At 43.3% G+C, this 17,386-nt stretch overlaps 1 protein-coding gene across 5 annotated transcripts in view; it reads left to right on the forward strand.

Moving 5' to 3' along the window:
* The window catches only part of IMMP2L (inner mitochondrial membrane peptidase subunit 2), a 1,785,698-nt gene that overhangs the window by 915,492 nt on the left and 852,820 nt on the right, over window positions 1-17,386 (forward strand). The window contains exon 4 of one of the 5 annotated variants that reach the window (XM_029616966.1): window positions 13,465-15,796. The exons of the other annotated variants lie outside the window; for them this stretch is intronic. Within the exon in view, the coding sequence (XP_029472826.1) occupies window positions 13,465-13,471 (7 nt within the window). The 3' untranslated portion in view covers window positions 13,472-15,796. Of the gene's footprint in view, window positions 1-13,464; window positions 15,797-17,386 lie in introns of those variants that run through there. 5 annotated transcript variants of the gene reach the window in all.

The raw sequence follows: 17,386 nt of genomic DNA on the forward strand, positions 1-17,386 counted from the left end.
TCAACTATGTCAATTCCTCAGTAAATGAGTTTTTCTTGTTCTCCAGGAAATCTTAAACTCACAGTGACGTGACTGAATATTCAGTCACTGGTAAAGATTTTATTAAATTGTGCTGTCCCGAAAAAGCACATGAATAGGCTTTTGCATCATTACCAAGTCATGCTATTATTCTAAAATCAAGACTAGACAATTCAACAGTTTGTTTGTAGTTTATGGGCCACTGTTTTTGAGTTAATCACACTTTGAAAATTGACTGGGAGAGGGGTGGTGTGGAAAAAAGTATGTGTGAAACTCAATTTCCCATATACTTTTACACACACTTTCAAGAGACCTTTTGGGGACAGAGTCAGGGTGGGGAAAGGATTTACTTGTATTTTGATTTTCAAAAGTATGCACGTAAATGTACACAGCGTCATTTTCTGTGTGTCTGTCTGTGTGCAGGTCTTGCCTTTGGGTATCTTGAGCTGGGCAGTCACCTGAGGTGGAACCAGCTGAATATCTGCTTTAAAGCTACCTTGGGAAAGTTGTCTGGGCAATTGTCTGGGTAACCATAGACCTGAAAGTGCTAAAAATCCAAATAAAGATACCCAAAGTTGTCTGGGAACTGTTACATGAATATAGCCAGCTGAATATTGATTTCTGTCTGGATAGGAGAAGAGACTTTAAAAACATAAGATTTGCCATACTGGGTCAGATCAAATATCCATCAAGCCCAGCATCCTATTTCCATCAGCTGCCAATCCAGGTCACAAGAACCTTACAGGATCCCAAAATGTTGATTGAGTCTATGCTGCTTATCCCAGGGATAAGCAGTGGTTTTCCAAAGTCCACCTTAATAATGGTTTATGGACTTTTCTTCCAGGAATTTGCCCAAACCTTTTTTTAAACCCAGCTACACTATCCACTTTTACCACATCCTCTGGCAAGAAATTTCAAAGTTTAATTATGTATTGAGCAAAAAAATATTTCTCCTATTTGTCTTGAATGCTTCACCTACTAACTTCATTTAATGTCCCCTAGTCTTTGTTCTTTTTGAAAGAGTAAACCTGCATATTGGGGTTGCATTTACCAGTTCCACTCAATTTATTATTTTATAAGTCTCTATCATATCTCCCCTCAGCCATCTCTTCTCCAAGCTGAAGAGTCCTAGCATTTTTAGCCTTTCCTCATAGGGGAATTGTTCCATCCCCTTTATCGTTTTAGTTGCTCTTCTCTGTACTTTAGAATCCCAATATATATTTTTCGAGATGCAGGGTCCATAACTGCTGAAGGTATGTCACACCATGGAGTGGTACAGTGGAATAATAATATTCTCTGTTTTATTCTCTATTCCTTTCCTCATAATTCCTAATATTCTATTTGCTTTCTTGGCTGCTGCTGCACACTGAGAAGAAGATTTCAATATATTCACAATGATGCCTAAATTATTGTCCTGGGTGATGACTCCCAATGTGGAACCTTGCATTGCGTAGCTATAATTTGTCTAATATACAGGTTATCTCTAGGTAGTGGGCACCTGCATATTGGCAACCAGTTGCATGTAATAATCTAGATTTCACTTTATCCATCAGCACTGCCCAAAGTTACTTGGGTAACTGTCTGTGTGGGCAGCAATGATGAACAGTGAAATTGTGCCCCAGGAATGGCCCCCAGTGCTGCTTTTGTGGGGTTAAATTTTGTCTGGGTAATGATTTAGCCAGGGAACATAGGAAAATAAATATATACCTTGTGCTTTGTCAGGCTGTTTCCAAATGTTAGCCAGACAAACCATTTGAAAATTGACCTGAGTGTCATTGAAATTTTTCAAGTGAGCTAAATGAAAGTAAAAATCCTGTTAAAATACAATTATCTCTTATGGAGATTTTTTTAATGCTAAGATTTATAAGAGGAGACTTGCTTGAAGCTTTTGATAGGGGGAGGGAAGGGGAGTGTGGAGATATGGAGACTGGGGGCACTGGAATCTGGGTAACTGGGTGGAAGAACAGTATTTGGATTGTTAGGAAAGACGAAAAACAGGGAAACAGAGACTGGTGAGCAGGGATCTAGAGACTAAGCAGGGATTGAGGTGGGGGGCATCTCAGTGATTGTGTGGGGAGTGTTAGATTGTAAGGGGGTATGAACAGGTGTTGTATAATGGGGCTTTGGGGTGGGGGTCAATCTAGAAAAAATAAAAGGGGACCTATCCACAAACATTTGCTCAGAGCCCAATAAGTAGTTGAAGCAGCACTGAATCTAGGACAGGAGGAGTGCCAATCATGAATGAGGAGGAGTGAGGCAGTCTGGCCTGGGTAGGAAGGATGGAAGGGAAGATAGAATGCCTAAAGGGAAGGGAAGAATCCTGAGAAAATGTCGAGGTGAGGAAAAAATGGATGGTAGAAGGGAGAAAGGGGACAATACCTAGAGAGTGGGAGGGGGGAATAGAAGGAGAGAGTGGATGGAGGGAGAAGGGGAGATAATGCTAGGAAGGGGGATGGATGGAGAAAAAGGATGCTTGGAGGAAGGGGGAAAGAATGTTTTTTTTAGGGTGGGTCAGGACACCATCAACAATTTTCACTTGGGGCACCATTTGACCTTGAGTTGGCCATATATGCATGTATATGTGGGCACATTTTTAAAGCAGATTGTCTGTATGGACTATAAATTACAGCCTAATAAATAAAGATGACTGTTTCAGCAATATTGGCATAGTGTCAACTGGAATAAAGGTACAAAGGTTATTATTAGAAAGAATGGACTGAAAAAAACACTTCTTATCAGTAGTCAGGCTCTCAGAACAACAACAAGCATCAACATGATCTATTGTTTCTAGCTGTTTTGGCCTGCACTATACTATTGCCATGAAAACTTGTATCAACAAAGCAACATCCTCACATAGATAGGATTTTTGTCTTAGCATTTCATTTTCTGCAACATTTAAGCCTCACAAGGGTATAAAACAATATTTTTTATGTTGGCAGAAGTGTAAAGACTTCTAAAATCAATGAAATGTTAATCAACTGAACAATCAAAAAGATGAAGTAGAACACTGAGAACATTTGTAGTTTATGTCACTATATACAATTAACCTCTTCTTTGCCAAGAAGTTAAGCAGTCCGCATAAATTTTAAATCAAATATCTACATATGATCTATCACTTTTCAAAGCAAACTTAGACCTAGAGTCATCATTTTGCGATATAGTAAAAATAGTGCCTTTGATAATAAAGGGGCGTGGTTAGGCTAATTTTCCTGATATCACATAGTTATTTTTTTGCAAAGCATGTTAAATTTATTGTACCCGTGTTATTTTCACATTGGAAGCTGAGAAGTCCCTGGAGAGGCTTTTATTGCATTTTGGGCTGCTGATGAGAGAAAGAGAGAGAGAGAGAGAGAGAGCTCCTCTGTAGAGGCTCACCAAACAATTAACTTTTTATACCACTGTAAGAGAGGCCACTAGTAACTTGGGGTGAGGTTTGTGGGTGAGGTGAGTTCTGGAGGGCAGTTTTACATGCACAGACATATGTACGAATAGCACAATTACCATCCCCATGCCCCTATAGCCTCCTCTAGTGAACCGCTTAGCAGCCTATTCCTCTCAGGAGCCACTACCAGGGACACCAGTCAGGCGATATCCCTGGTGGTAAAGTTGGACTTGTGCATTGGTGGTAGCCTTGCAAAATAAGCCTGCCTTGGAAGAACTGAAAGTGACACATCATAGAAGTATACATATTGTGTGAACAGTTGTGTGCGCTCGATATAAAATTCACCCTCAAGTGTGTGCAAGCCCTTATGTGTGTATTTATGGGTGCATGCACAATTCTTTTAAACTTATCCTTCTTGGCATGTTAATACAATTTACAATTATGGAAAATACGCAAAAGAAAGAAGTCAGAAATAGCAAAACATTTTTCCTTCACAAGCCACATTTCAAATGATTGAAACAAGTAAGCACCCTCATTTATATATAAGTCAAAGGAAACATCTGTTATGTTCGTCAGCATCTGCTAATAACTAGTGATGTGCATTCATTTGCGACAAAATAAGAAATAGAGACAATATTTCCTAGTTTGTCGCGTTTCAGGGGGCCACGAAACGATAAAAAACCCACAAATTTTCATGCGGTTTTCTTATCGTTTTTTGGGGGAGAAAGGGCACATTTTTTAAGATGGTGCTGGCTGTCCATTGCTCCTACTAGTGACAGGGGCCGGCCAATGGCACCGATAGCCTCTGGCACACAGTAAGGGCAAAGAGCTATTGGCACCATTTTGATTACTGGCAGCCGACGGCCCGAGAGGGAGAGATCGCTCCCGGGACCCCTGCTGGACCACCAAGGAATTGTGGCGAGTTTTTTGGGGGTCGGGAGGGTGGGGGGGTTGCAATTAAATTTGAAGGGTTGGGGGTGGGTTTGGGTTTTTTTTGTTTGTTTGTTTTACAACCCTCAGTTGTAATAATTGAATTTGAAGGGTTGGGGCGGGTTTTGGGCTTCGGTTCGTGGGCATCTGAAATAAAATCGGCCCGAACCGTGGGAAAACAAAATTTCCCGCAGCGGGCCAATAAAAAAGGCCGAACCAAAAGGTTCGGCCAAATCACATCTTTACTAATAAGCAAAGTTCAAACAATATTTCTCTTTTTCTTTCTCTGTCAATAAAAACATACTCACATGTATTTTAAAGCATTGTCCAGTCATCTTTCTTTCTCTTTCTCTTTCTCAACTGTTCTTCAATATTTTGTCTTATTTTTATGTCTTTCCAATCAGTCCTCCCCATCTCTCCTTACTTTATTCTGTTACTTGATTTATGTCCTGCTTTCTCCTCCGATCTATATTTAACTTGTTGTCATTGTTTCTATCTATATTTTTCTTTTAATACCAAATCTCCATTCCTTCCTTTCATCCTTTTCATTATACTCTCAGCAGCACTCTTCTAATTTTCCCCATTCCTTTCCCTTCTTCCTATTCTTTCTCCCTGCATGTCTGACCTTTTTTTTCCTGCCTTTTCTTCAGATTTCCATTTCCATGTGTATGTCCTTTTTGATGGTGCTATTATGCTGATCACCCACTGATCTGTCTCTCTTGCCTTATTCCAGCATCTCCTCCGCCTCTTCCTTCTGACTTCTTCAGATAACTAAATGCTTGTTTTTGGTGGCACTGATTACTGATGTCACTCCATGGGAGCACATTTACAATCCTGCAGCTTGTCTTTACCTAGCTTTGTAAATGAGAGTAATTAGAAAGACAGTTGTGATTACAGTGGACTTTTTTTTCCTATGCTGTTAGTAATTCCACAGTAACTCTGCAAGCTATATAGCATGGCCATGCAGGTGCCAGTCCTTCTGATATATGGAAAACAAACAATTTTAAATACTATTGCTTGAATTTTCCTTTCTTTAGTAGCGCCATAAGTATACACATGTTTCTCCTAGGACAAGCAGGATGGTAGTCCTCACATGTAGGTGACATCATCCGATGGAGCCTGGCATGGAAAACTTTTGTCGAAGTTTCTAGAAGGTTTGAGAGGCACACTGAGCATGCCTAGCATGTCATTATCCGCGCGTCCACGCGAGATCTTCCTTCAGTCTCTCTTTTTCCGCAGTGCAGTTGCCTCGCGGTTTTTGGTGCCCTGCTCCTTTTCCTTTTTTGGGCTCTTTTCGGGATTTTTCCCTGTTCCATTGACAGGTCCCCCTTCACGATTGGTACCTCTCCTTGGTGCGGTAGGTAAAATCATTTTTCTTCCAATTTCTCAGTGGCCCCTGGTCATCGACCGCATGCTGGTTGTTTTTCATGGTGTCATCCGGCTTTCATTGGTGCCCCCAGTGCCCGCGGACCATATGTATCATGGATCCGCATGAGGTTTGCATCCTCTGCCTACGGCCTTCACAGGACGTCCGAGGGTGTCAGCTGTGTGATCATATGACCCCCCAATGGCAAGCATGTGTGCCTCGGCAAGATGGAGAAACTTTTTGGGTATAAAACGTCTGCTTCATCCACACCCACATCGGAGTCATCGACATCCGGGGGTCACAGGGAGCCCCTCAATATGCTTCCTCTTGCTACTCCCCCTCTTACATCTGCCACTTACACTTTCGAATAATAGAAGGACTAGGGGGCATTCCATGAAGTTAGCAAGTAGCACATTTAAGACTAATTGGAGAAAATTCCTTTTCACTCAACGCACAATAAAGCTCTGGAATTTGTTGCCAGAAGATGTGGTTAGTGCAGTTAGTGTAGCTGGGTTCAAAAAAGGTTTGGATAAGTTCTTGGAGGAGAAGTCCATTAACGGCTATTAATCAAATGTACTTAGGGAATAGCCACTGCTATTAATTGCATCAGTGGGATGGGATCTTCTTAGTGTTTGGGTAATTGCCAGGTTCTTGTGGCCTGGTTTGGCCTCTGTTGGGAAACAGGATGCTGGGCTTGATGGACCCTTGGTCTGACCCAGCATGGTAATTTCTTATGTTTTTAAGAATTGTGGGAACAGTGACAGGTCTGTGCTGGTCTCACCGGTTTCCAGAGCATTGGGATCCTCCACTTCCTCGGTGCCGGGCAACGACCAGGTTGAGCACCTTGTGAGATCCTACAAGCTCATACACCGATTTCCGTCCATGTGCAACTCTGGTTCTGGTGACGTACTACTGGCCGTACCACAACTGACGTGACCACATGCCTCGGAGGCCCCATCCTCCAATATACCCGTGAGTCCTAGGCAACCCCCACTGATATCGGAGCGGGGCGCCACGCCTTCCCAGAGAACCGAGGAAGAGCCGGTGACACCTCGTTCCCCTCAGTCTGTCCTCACCTCACCAGACTTCCAGGAGGAGTTGGACCACACGGTGCAGACCGCGGTGCTCAGAGCTCTACAGAGCATTGAGCCGCCCATACCACCAGCTCCCATACTGGAGCCAGAGCCTCTGCATCTATGCTGGCACTTCTGCTCGAGCGTCTGGATGTCCTGTTGATGCCCTACCAATGCAGCAGGTGCCCGAGGGACCTAATGTTGTCCGGCACTCCCCCGTGCCCCCCTCAGGAGCAATCCCTATCATCGGGTCCTCCGAGGAGGAAGATGCAGCCGGTACTGCATTTCTGAGGCCTTGTTTTCACGAGCATATGTCCAGATCCTCTGGCCTCCCGTGGCCCTTGGTCCCCCCAATGCAGGGGGGAACTGTCCATTCCCGTGCCTCTGTTCCTCTGCAACCATTGGAGCCCAGGGTTGGAAACCCTTGCAGGCCTCACTCACGCCGTGATGGCCTTAGCGAGGAGGAAGGCCCTATGACCTATGGAGGTACGACTCCACAGAATCTTCGTCTGAATACTCGGATGACCCTCAATCCGAGCCTTTCCTGCCAGAAGAGATGCAATTATCTCCTCCAGTGGATCTCTCTTTTGCAGAGTTCGTAAGAGCCATGGCCAAGGCTATCCCCTTCCAGTTGCTTACAGAGGAGGATGTACGGCATAAGATGTTGGGGATGCTACAGTTTGTTGATGCTCCCAAGGAGATCGTGGCGGTTCCTATCCATGACATCTTTAAGGATTTCCTCCTTCAGATGTCGGAGCACCCGATTTTCATTTCTCCCGTAAATAGTAAGGTGGATGCCATGGTTCAGCAGGCCATGGGTTTTGAGAGGCAAAATCTTCCCCACCAGTCAGTGGTAGTGGAGTCTGCCCTTAAGAAAGCCAGGTGCTCCTGTACCCATGCCTCTTCCCCTCTGGGGCGAGAACATAGGGAACTTGATGCTCTGGGCAGAAAGGTTTTTCACGGCACTATGCTCATCGCCCGTATTGCCGCACACCAGTTGTATTTGACACAATACAACTGGAATGTGTGGAAACAGGTCCAGGACCTCACAGAGAGCTTGCTGCCGCAACAACAGTAGGCATTCTCGACCTTTGTCCTGCAGAGTGTAGAAGCTGGCAAACATGAGGTGAGATCCACCTATGATGTGTTTGAAATGGCAGCCCCAGCAGCCACTGAGAGTATCGGTGCCCCCAGAATGGTTTGGCTCTGGGCTTCTGATCTCTGCCCAGAGGTGCAAGAGAAGCTGGCAGACCTTCCCTGCACAGGTGACAAACTCTTGGGGATAAGGTCCGGGATGCGGTGGCTCAATTAATGGACCCACCACGAAACCCTTCAGCAGTTCTCTGCCAGTGCTTTTGATGCCCTTTCTTCTGTCAGGAAATCTTCCAGGCCCAGTTCAAAGAGGTCTTTTTATAGGCAGAGGAAATATTATCCTCCTGCCTCCCGAACTTACACACCACACACTTGCTCCAGGGGATGCTCTCATCAGCAGTGGGCACCCAGGCCTCAACCGGCCCCCCAGCAGGCCCTGGCTTTGGGGTTTTGACTGGCGTTGAGGGACATGAGTCAATCAAGCATACATCTGATGCCGGATCCCCCAGTAGGAGGCAGGCTCACCGGCTTTGCCCATCACTGGGAGGACATCACTTTGCACTGATGGGTCCGTCAAGGGTACTGCCTCAATTTCAGACTGCTCCTGGAGACCTCTCCCCCATGACCATTGTGGGATTCATCCACCCAGCAGGTCATACTTCAGACAGAGCTCGCTGCCCTTCTCGAAGCAGGTACAGTGGAGCCAATTCCTCACCCTCAGCAGGGCCGAGGGTTCTATTTGAAGTATTAACTCATTCCGAAGAGAAATGGTGGCTTGCGCCCCATTCTCGACTTCAGGGCATTGAACAAATTTCTCTTAAAAGAAAAGGTCAAGATGGTCTCTCTGGGCACACTGATACCACTCCTCCAAAGAGGAGACTGGCTCTGCTCCCTCGATCTCAAGGAGGCTTATGCCCACAGCCATCTTCTCTGGCCACCAGAAATACCTCTGCTTTATGGTGGGGAAGGCTCACTATCAATACAATGTGCTGCCCTTTGGCTTGGCCTCATTCCCTCGTGTCTTCACCAAATGCCTAGTGGTGGTGGCTGCATATATCAGGCATCAATCTAGACGACTAGACGACCTTGACGACTGGTTGATCAAGTGCGGTTCCCACACAGGGGCTCTGAGTGCCTTAGCCTGACTGTGCAGACTCTACAGTTCTTTGGGTTCATGATCAACTACCCAAACTCTCAACTCTGCCCCTCTCCTCAGCTGGATTTTATAGGAGCCAGGCTGGACACTGTGTAGGAAAAATCGATTTTAAGAACATAAGAAGAACATGCCATACTGGGTCAGACCAAGGGTCCATCAAGCCCAGCATCCTGTTTCCAACAGTGGCCAATCCAGGCCATATGAACCTGGCAAGTACCCAAAAACTAAGTCTATCCCATGCTACTGTTGCTAATAATAGCAGTGCCTATTCTCTAAGTCAACTTAATTAATAGCAAGTAATGGACTTCTCCTCCAAGTACTTATCCAATCCTTTTTTAAACACAGCTAAACTAACTGCACTAACCACATCCAGAGTTTGATTGTGCGTTGAGTGAAAAAGAACTTTTTCTGATTTATTTTAAATGTGCCACATGCTAACTTCAAGGAGTGCCCCCTAGTCTTCCTATTATCCAAAAGAGTAAATAACTGATTCACCTCTACATGTTCTAGACTTCTCATGATTTTAAACACCTCTAGCATATCCCCCCTCAGCCGTCTCTTCTCCAAGCTGAAAAGTCCTAACCTCTTTAGTCTTTCCTCATAGGGGGGCTGTTCCATTCCCTTTATCATTTTGGTCGCCCTTCTCTGTACCTTCTCCATTGCAACTATATCTTTTTTGAGATGCGGCGACAAGAATTGTACACAGTATTCAAGGTGCAGTCTCACCATGGAGCGATACAGAGGCATTATGACCTTTTCCATTTTATTCACCATTCCCTTTCTAATAATTCCCAACATTCTGTTTGCTTTTTTGACTGCCGCAGCACACTGAACTGACAATTTCAATATGTTATCCACTATGATGCCTAGATCTCTTTCTTGTGTGGTAGCTCCTAATATGGAATCTAACATTGTGTAACTATAGCATGGGTTATTTTTCCCTATATGCATCACCTTGCACTTATCCACATTAAATTTCATCTGCCATTTGGATGCCCAATTTTCCAGTCTCAGAAGGTCTTCCTGCAATTTATCACAATCTACTTGTGATTTAACTACTCTGAACAATTTTGTATCATCTGCAAATTTGATTACCCCGTGGTTGGGCTATTGCCCTCACCTTGTTGGCAACCTTCGTCTGCAGCAGCCGTCATCTCACTGCCCGCATTCTACTCCATTTGTTCGGTCACATGGCAGCTTCTGTCCATATTACCCCTCTCACCTGCTTGTACATGTAAAGGGCACATTGGACGTTGTATTCACAATGGCAACAATCCTCCCTTGTCCTTGAAATTTCTCTCTCAGTCACGGAACCTCTGAGGGCGTCTCTGTCCTGGTGGTTAAACCTCTCCAATTTGAAGCATGGATTCTCTTCTAGGCTGCCCTGCCTCAAGTGATCTTCACCACCGATGCCTCTCCTCAGGTCTGGGGAGTCCATTTGGATGGCCTCCACATGCAGGGTTTCTAGACTGCTCATGAAGCCCACTGTCAAATAAACTTCCTAGAGCTTTGGTTAATCCATTACGCCCTCTGGGCGTTCAAGGACCAGTTGGCGTACAAGTCAGTTCTGATCCGGATGGTCAACCAAGTTACAATGTGTTATATCAACAAACAGGGAGGCATGGGATCACTCTTCTGTCATGAGGAGGTGCAGGTGTGGTCCTGGGCCCTGTCACAGGGGATATCACTGCAAGTGACATACGTGCCTGGGACTCAGAATGTACTAGCAGATCGGCTAAGCCGCTCTTTCTAGCCACACGAATCGTCCCTCGATCCAGAGGTAAAGGCCAGACTGTTTCATTGATAGGGTACCCCAGATGTGGACCTCTTCGCCTCCCCATGCAATTGTAAGGTGAGCAGCTTCTGCTCCTTGTCACGGGGGGGGGGGGGGGGGGCGCGCAGACATCTGGCCCACAACGCCTTCTCCCTTCACTGGGGGAAGGGTCTGCTGTACACCTACCCTCCTCTTCCACTCCTCTTGAAGACCCTACTGAAGCTTCAACAGGACAGAGGGACCATGATCCTCTTGGCACCTTTTTGGCCCTGACAGGTTTGGTTTCCTTTCCTTCACTATCTGTCGATCAGGGCCCCCATCCAGCTGGGGACCGCATCCAATCTGATTACTCAGAACCAGGGCACCCTGTGACATCTGAACCTCCAGGCGCTAGCCCTAATGGCATGTATGTTGAGCGCTTAGTGCTCCATTCCCTGGCCCTCTCAGACAGTGTCTCCCAGGTGCTGGTGGCCTCTAGAAAGCCTTCCACCAGGAAGTCTTACAGTTTGAAATGGAAAAGTTCTCCACCTGGTGTGCAGAGCATGACTTGGATCCCTTCACATGCCCCCTTCCCAAGCTGTTGGACTACTTGTGGCACCTTTCTGAGTCTGGGCTTCAAACCAGCTCAGGCAGGGTTCATATTAGCGCTGTAAGTGCATACGATTGAGGTGTCACTGGCAGATCCATATCGTGGCCTACTCCAGTTGAAGCCCCCTCTTCGGCCTCCTGTTGTGTCCTAGGACCTCATGTTGTCCTTGTGCAGCTCATATGTCCTCCCTTCGAGCCGTTGTGTTCCTGCAACCTGAAATTCCTCACCTGGAAAGTTATATTCCCAGTGGCGATTACTTTGGCTCATAGAGTCAGTGAGCTTAAGGCCTTGGTTACGTACCCGCCATACACAAAGTTCTTTCACAATCGTGTGGTCTTGCATATGCACCCTAAGTTCCTGCCTAAGGTAGTAACTGATTTCCACATTAATCAGTCCCATTGTTTTACCCACCTTCTTTCCCAGGCTTCATTCCCACCCAGGAGAACAGGCTCTTCATACTTTGGACTGCAAGATGGCCTTGGCTTTCTATTTAGAATGCAAAGCCGGTCACAGGCAGTCCACTCATCTCTTTGTATCCTTCAATACCAATAGGCTGGGGTTGGAAGTGGGTAAACAGATTTTATCCAACTGGCTGGCGAATTGCATCACCTTCTGCTATGCATAGGTGGACCTTCAGCTGACTGGCTGTATCAAAGATCACTCTGTGCAGGCCATGGTGACATTGGTTGCTTATCTGTGAGCAGTCCCCATTGTCGAAATTTGCCATGCTGCAACTTGGAGTTCTCTTCACACATTTGTGGCTCACTACTGCTTGAATAAAGATGTGCATCAGGACAGTGTTTTTGGTCAGCCCCACTTGTGCAATCTTTTCCAGACCTGAACTCAACTCTTCCTGCCTAGTGCCCCTGGTCGGAGAACCAGGCAGTTCCCTGCCGACCAACAGAGCAGCAGTTATTGTTGAGCCTGTTGGCACCTTGTTCGGCACTTGTTGGTCTCACTCATTAATGGAGACAGCCTATAGCTTGGTATTCACCCACATGTGTTGACTACCATCTTGCTTGTCCTATGAGACAGTGCAGTTGCTTACCTGCAACAGGTGTTCTCCTAGGACAGCAGGATGTTAGCCCTCAGGAATCCTGCCATCCACTCCGTGGAGTTGGTTCTCCTTCCGGTTTTATTTTTTCTCTCGTATTTTTCTCTATATTACGAGACTGAAGGGGACCTGGCATGGACATGTGGATAGTGGCATGCTTAGTGTGCTGGTCAAAGCTTCTAGAAACTTTGACAAAAGTTTCTGTGCCGGGCTCCATTGGATGATGTCACCCACATGTGAGGACTACCATCCTGCTGTCCTAGAAAACTTATTACAGGTAAACAACTGCACTTTATTTATTTCTGTTGTCTTATGTGCACAATCGAAACTAACTCTAGGTAAATCAACAAATTTCCACATTAGCCAAATGCACAATATAGACCACACCTCTTCTGACATTAATAAAATCTGAGTGTCCAGCATACCCTGTCAGGAGGAAGTCTCTTCTAGGCCCTGTCTGGTGTTCAAGGGAGAACGGGAGGATTTAAGAGGTGGCATAGGAGAGAGAATACACAGGCATGGCGTTTTTGAAAAGGGAGAGGCGTCCCCAGGTTTACTGGTGCAGTGAAGTTTTTGATAAGTAGTTAAATAATTGAGGTTTGTAGATTTTATAATGGTTGGAGATAAAATCAGTGCTTATATAGTGGGTTTGTATATGTTTTAGGTGAAACGGAAGGCTAAGAAACAGAAGTGGCAGATGGTTATTGTTATATAAGCCGCGTGGAAAACAGAGGCACGGAGTGTAGGTGATTGTGTTTTAATAATTTGAATGTGAAATCATTTAAAATAATTTGTTGAGAAGTTGTGATCAGTAAAATAATGTAAGGGGATATTATTTAATTGTTTTGTGCAAACAGAAAATATCAGTATTCATCAATGGGAAAGTGGTGAAGTGAAAATTGTGGTGAAGTAGCAGAACATTGGTGCAATAGGAGTTGGAGGATATAAATTGAGGTAAGAGGATTAATAGGAGAAGAGATAAATGGATTATAAGCAACTTGGAGGATTAATGATGTATATTTTTATACAGAATGTGACAAGAGAAGAGTAACAGAGGAAAGAGATTAGAACACCTGTGGTGAAATAGTTGAAGTATATAACACATTGGAAGGAACAAGTAAAGATTAAGAAGACGAATATACCTCAAAAAGAGAGGAATTTGCTTCACCAATGGAATTTGTATTTTAGAAAAATTTGTAAAGTGTGTTTGATATTCCATGAGGAAGTGTGACTAAGGCGAAACAATATAGGATCCTAATTGTTGGAATGTGAAATGGTGAAAGTAGAATGAGTGTGTGTGATTGTAATGGGGTTTATATTTTTAATGTATAGGAGTGTTGTTTACACAAATTTTGTATGAATAAATAAAACATTTTGTATGTATTATATTGTGTCCTTATGTGATATGTGTTCAAATCTTAGCCAAACATTAAAGTCCCTTGTAAACAGCACTAATAATCCCATTGTTGTACACAGCAGTAATATTGATATTTACAAAGTTATTTTAGAGCTTCTAATCATGAATACATTTATGACCTTACTTTTTCAGTCAATTTATTCTGAGGTTAAAGCCAATTCAGAAAATATATTTTGTTCCTTGTCGTTTACAATCACTGGGGCATTTGTTAAGCTTCCTCCCGATCGCTGATGGATAGGTTTTTAACCTAATTTAGATGAAGTCCTATTTTTTATACCTTTAGTCCAGTTACTCCATATTCTCCTCACTTTCTTGTGTTGTGCCTGAATGGTATCTCCAGTCTCTCTTGATCTCAATGAGATGATAGTAAATGCACCAGATGAGTGCCACTGTTCTTCTTCTGAGTTTTCCTACTCCTTCTCCCAGGGAATGAATGATATGTCATTCTTCCAAAAAGGACATTGATGGTCCAATGATTGTCTCCCTGAGAGAGACACCACTTTCTTTATCTGGTATAAAACTGAATCCCTAGGTTCTAGGGTAGTCAGACAGTTAACAAAACAAATTCTTAAAAAGAGGAAACAAAAACACGGAGTATGGAATTGTAGAAAAACGTCATCCTCCTAACAAAAGGTTTCCAGCAAACATGACAAAAATAGGGAAAATCTCCCTGTCTTCTAAAGATCCTAGAGTTCTTCCATAGGAAGTAAACCATACTGGAGCACCGAAGGGGCATGCTGGCCCTAGGAGAGTCAACTAAAACTTCCACACATTAATCTGGTGTGAGGGATTTTTAAAAGCTAGCTCACCATCTCAGACTCCCAGAGTTAAAACCCACAGTAATACTACTGTATCTGCATTCTCGCTAAAGATAATACATTATTCTTAATAGAAACTCACAGAGTTCTCTACTGTTAAAACACAAACTTTACAAAGAAAAGGATACCATATAAAACATATTAATCAAGCTCCCAAAGTAACCTACCCCAACATCCTACCATCTTATCCGCATAATCCACTCCAGTACTGCTCACCTTGCCTCTCACCATAACCCACTCCAATCCCATTCACTGTAACCCTATATCAAGCCCACCATAAACTTCTACCAACTCAATTTAATACCTGCCCTGTACATACTAGTCAGTCAATAATCCCATGGAACTCAAGTAAACACAGATTGGAAGATCCATGCCTGCAATTTTTTTGTGGATGGTTAAATAATTTAATCCATAGGAAAGAAAATGGTTAAGCAGCTCCAATCTAAAGTATCTTCTGTTTGTTTTATTCAATAAATAGTTCCATTTGTATTTGATAGACTAGGAGTATGTGAAAGATAATTAGAGATATATTTTACTGAGCTGGTTTAATTTCACCTCTTCTCACAGTCTATTTAGAATGTACAAATCAGATATGCTAAATGTTTGTCACAATGATCTGTTTACGACAAAGACTTTTAGGATGCTAATAAGCTGAATGATGCTTTCTGTGAAACTATTTTAAGCACCACAATAAAAGAAACATGGACTAGGGGAGGAGCTAATTTGACATTTTTCATATTGTTCCAGTTACTAAGGAAACCTATTATTTAGGCTGTACATGTTCATAATAGCTGTCTCATATGGAGTCTGGTGCTTAGTCTAGGAAGATAGTATCAAAGCACTAAATAAATGGTAAACAAACAGGCTTAAAGGTAAACTGAAACATTTGAATATAATTCAGTTACATTGTATCTTTTTTTCATGCTTGCATTTGAGTTATGTTAAGCTTCCAGGAAAATCAATGGACCATTTATGATCAAATCCTAATAAATAAGACCTGCTCAATTTATCTTGAGATAACTTACAGGCAATACAGATGTTAGATACTGCAAATTCTCTAAAACTATATTTCTGTTATTTTTTTTTTTGTTGTTGTAATTATACTATTGAAAACTTAAAGAATATTATTTAACCTTCCAGTAAAAATAAAAAATGAATTGTCTTCAATTAAAAAGAAATCTTGTTTTTTTTTTAATGTTCTCTTAGAGCATTAAAGTTCCTTCTAGTAACAAGGATAAGGTTATACATTGATTCTTATTATTATTGAGGTCAGTGTTTAAAAGCCATTTAGATGGATAACTCCCAAGTTATCCATCTAAATGGCAAGTTTTGCCATATTCAGCCATATTCAGGATAAGTCATTATTTGGCTATAATTTAGCCGGATAGTGAAAAGAGACATTCTGGGGCATTTCAGAGAGGAGTTATCTGGCTAACTTAGCTGATTTTTTTTTAATTTATATTTTTATTGAGAACTTAAACACAATGTAGCTGATTTTTAATTATAACTGGCTGAATTAGCTGGATAATATTAGACCTGCTTCAGGGCAGGTCTAAAGATATCGGCCTTGTGTGGCAGATAATTTGCAACTTATATAGCTATCTTCAAAAGATATTTGTGTAAGTACCTCTGAGAAAGTCCAAAAAAAACAAAAGTACAGGGGCCTGGGGCCTGAATTCTCTTCCCCCCCCCCCCCCCCCGCCCCCACACACACCAACTTTCACTGATGCCCTAGTGGCCCTTTTATTCTCCACTACACTTCTAAATCTCATATCCGATGCTGACCTTCCCTGGATTGTAATGCACTGTTGCTGCCAGGCTCTCCCATCCCCACCATCCAAATATGTTCCCCTTCGCCCCCCAAACCCTAAAAATGCCTGCAAAGAGTGGGATCTGATCTTATGTACACCCGGAGACTTCTGGATTAACTTACTTACTTATTTATTTATTTATTTATTTATTTATTTATTTAAGGCTTCTATATACCGACTTTCTTGATACAAATCATATCAACTCGGTTTACATAGAACTAAGTTTTTAACAACGGCGGAGTAACATGAGACAAAAAAGAAGTAGCGTAAAGTTACATTGTAACAAGGACAAGCAACTGGGAATTGGAAGTAAAGAGGGGAGATACACTAACAGCGCGAACCATATACTGAAGGGTGAGAGAAGGCATGGGAGCCAACCTCAAACCTTATAACATTTGTGTGACAATGTTTGTTTATATACTGAAATAATGGATTAGTTTCTGTAACGGAGCTGTTGGTCTAGGAGCTAGGAAAGGCTCGACCGAACAACCATGTCTTGAGTTTCTTTTTAAAAGTTGGGAGACAGGTTTCCTGCCGGAGGTCCGGGGGCATAGCGTTCCAGATGGATGGACCTGCTGTTGAAAATGCCCAGTCTCTGATGTTTCGTGGTACACCACTTTATTTGGGGGTACGTGTAGGGATCCCTTGTAGACTTCCCTTATGGGTCTGGCCAAAGAGTGTAGTTTGAGTGGATGTAGCAGGTCTAGGGGGGTCTGATGGTAGATGCTTTTGTGTATGATAGGAAGTGATTTGTGGAGTATCCTATATTTAATTGGGAGCCAATGCAAGTCTTTTAGTATAGGTGAGATGTGCTCTCTCCGATTAATATTCGTTAGAATTCTCGCCATCGCATTTTAAAGCAACTGGAGGGGTTTTATTGTAGCAGTCGGAAGACCTTGCAGGATA

The sequence above is a fragment of the Rhinatrema bivittatum genome, chromosome 9 (genome assembly GCF_901001135.1).
Source record: "Rhinatrema bivittatum chromosome 9, aRhiBiv1.1, whole genome shotgun sequence".
Taxonomy (NCBI): Eukaryota; Metazoa; Chordata; class Amphibia; order Gymnophiona; family Rhinatrematidae; genus Rhinatrema; species Rhinatrema bivittatum.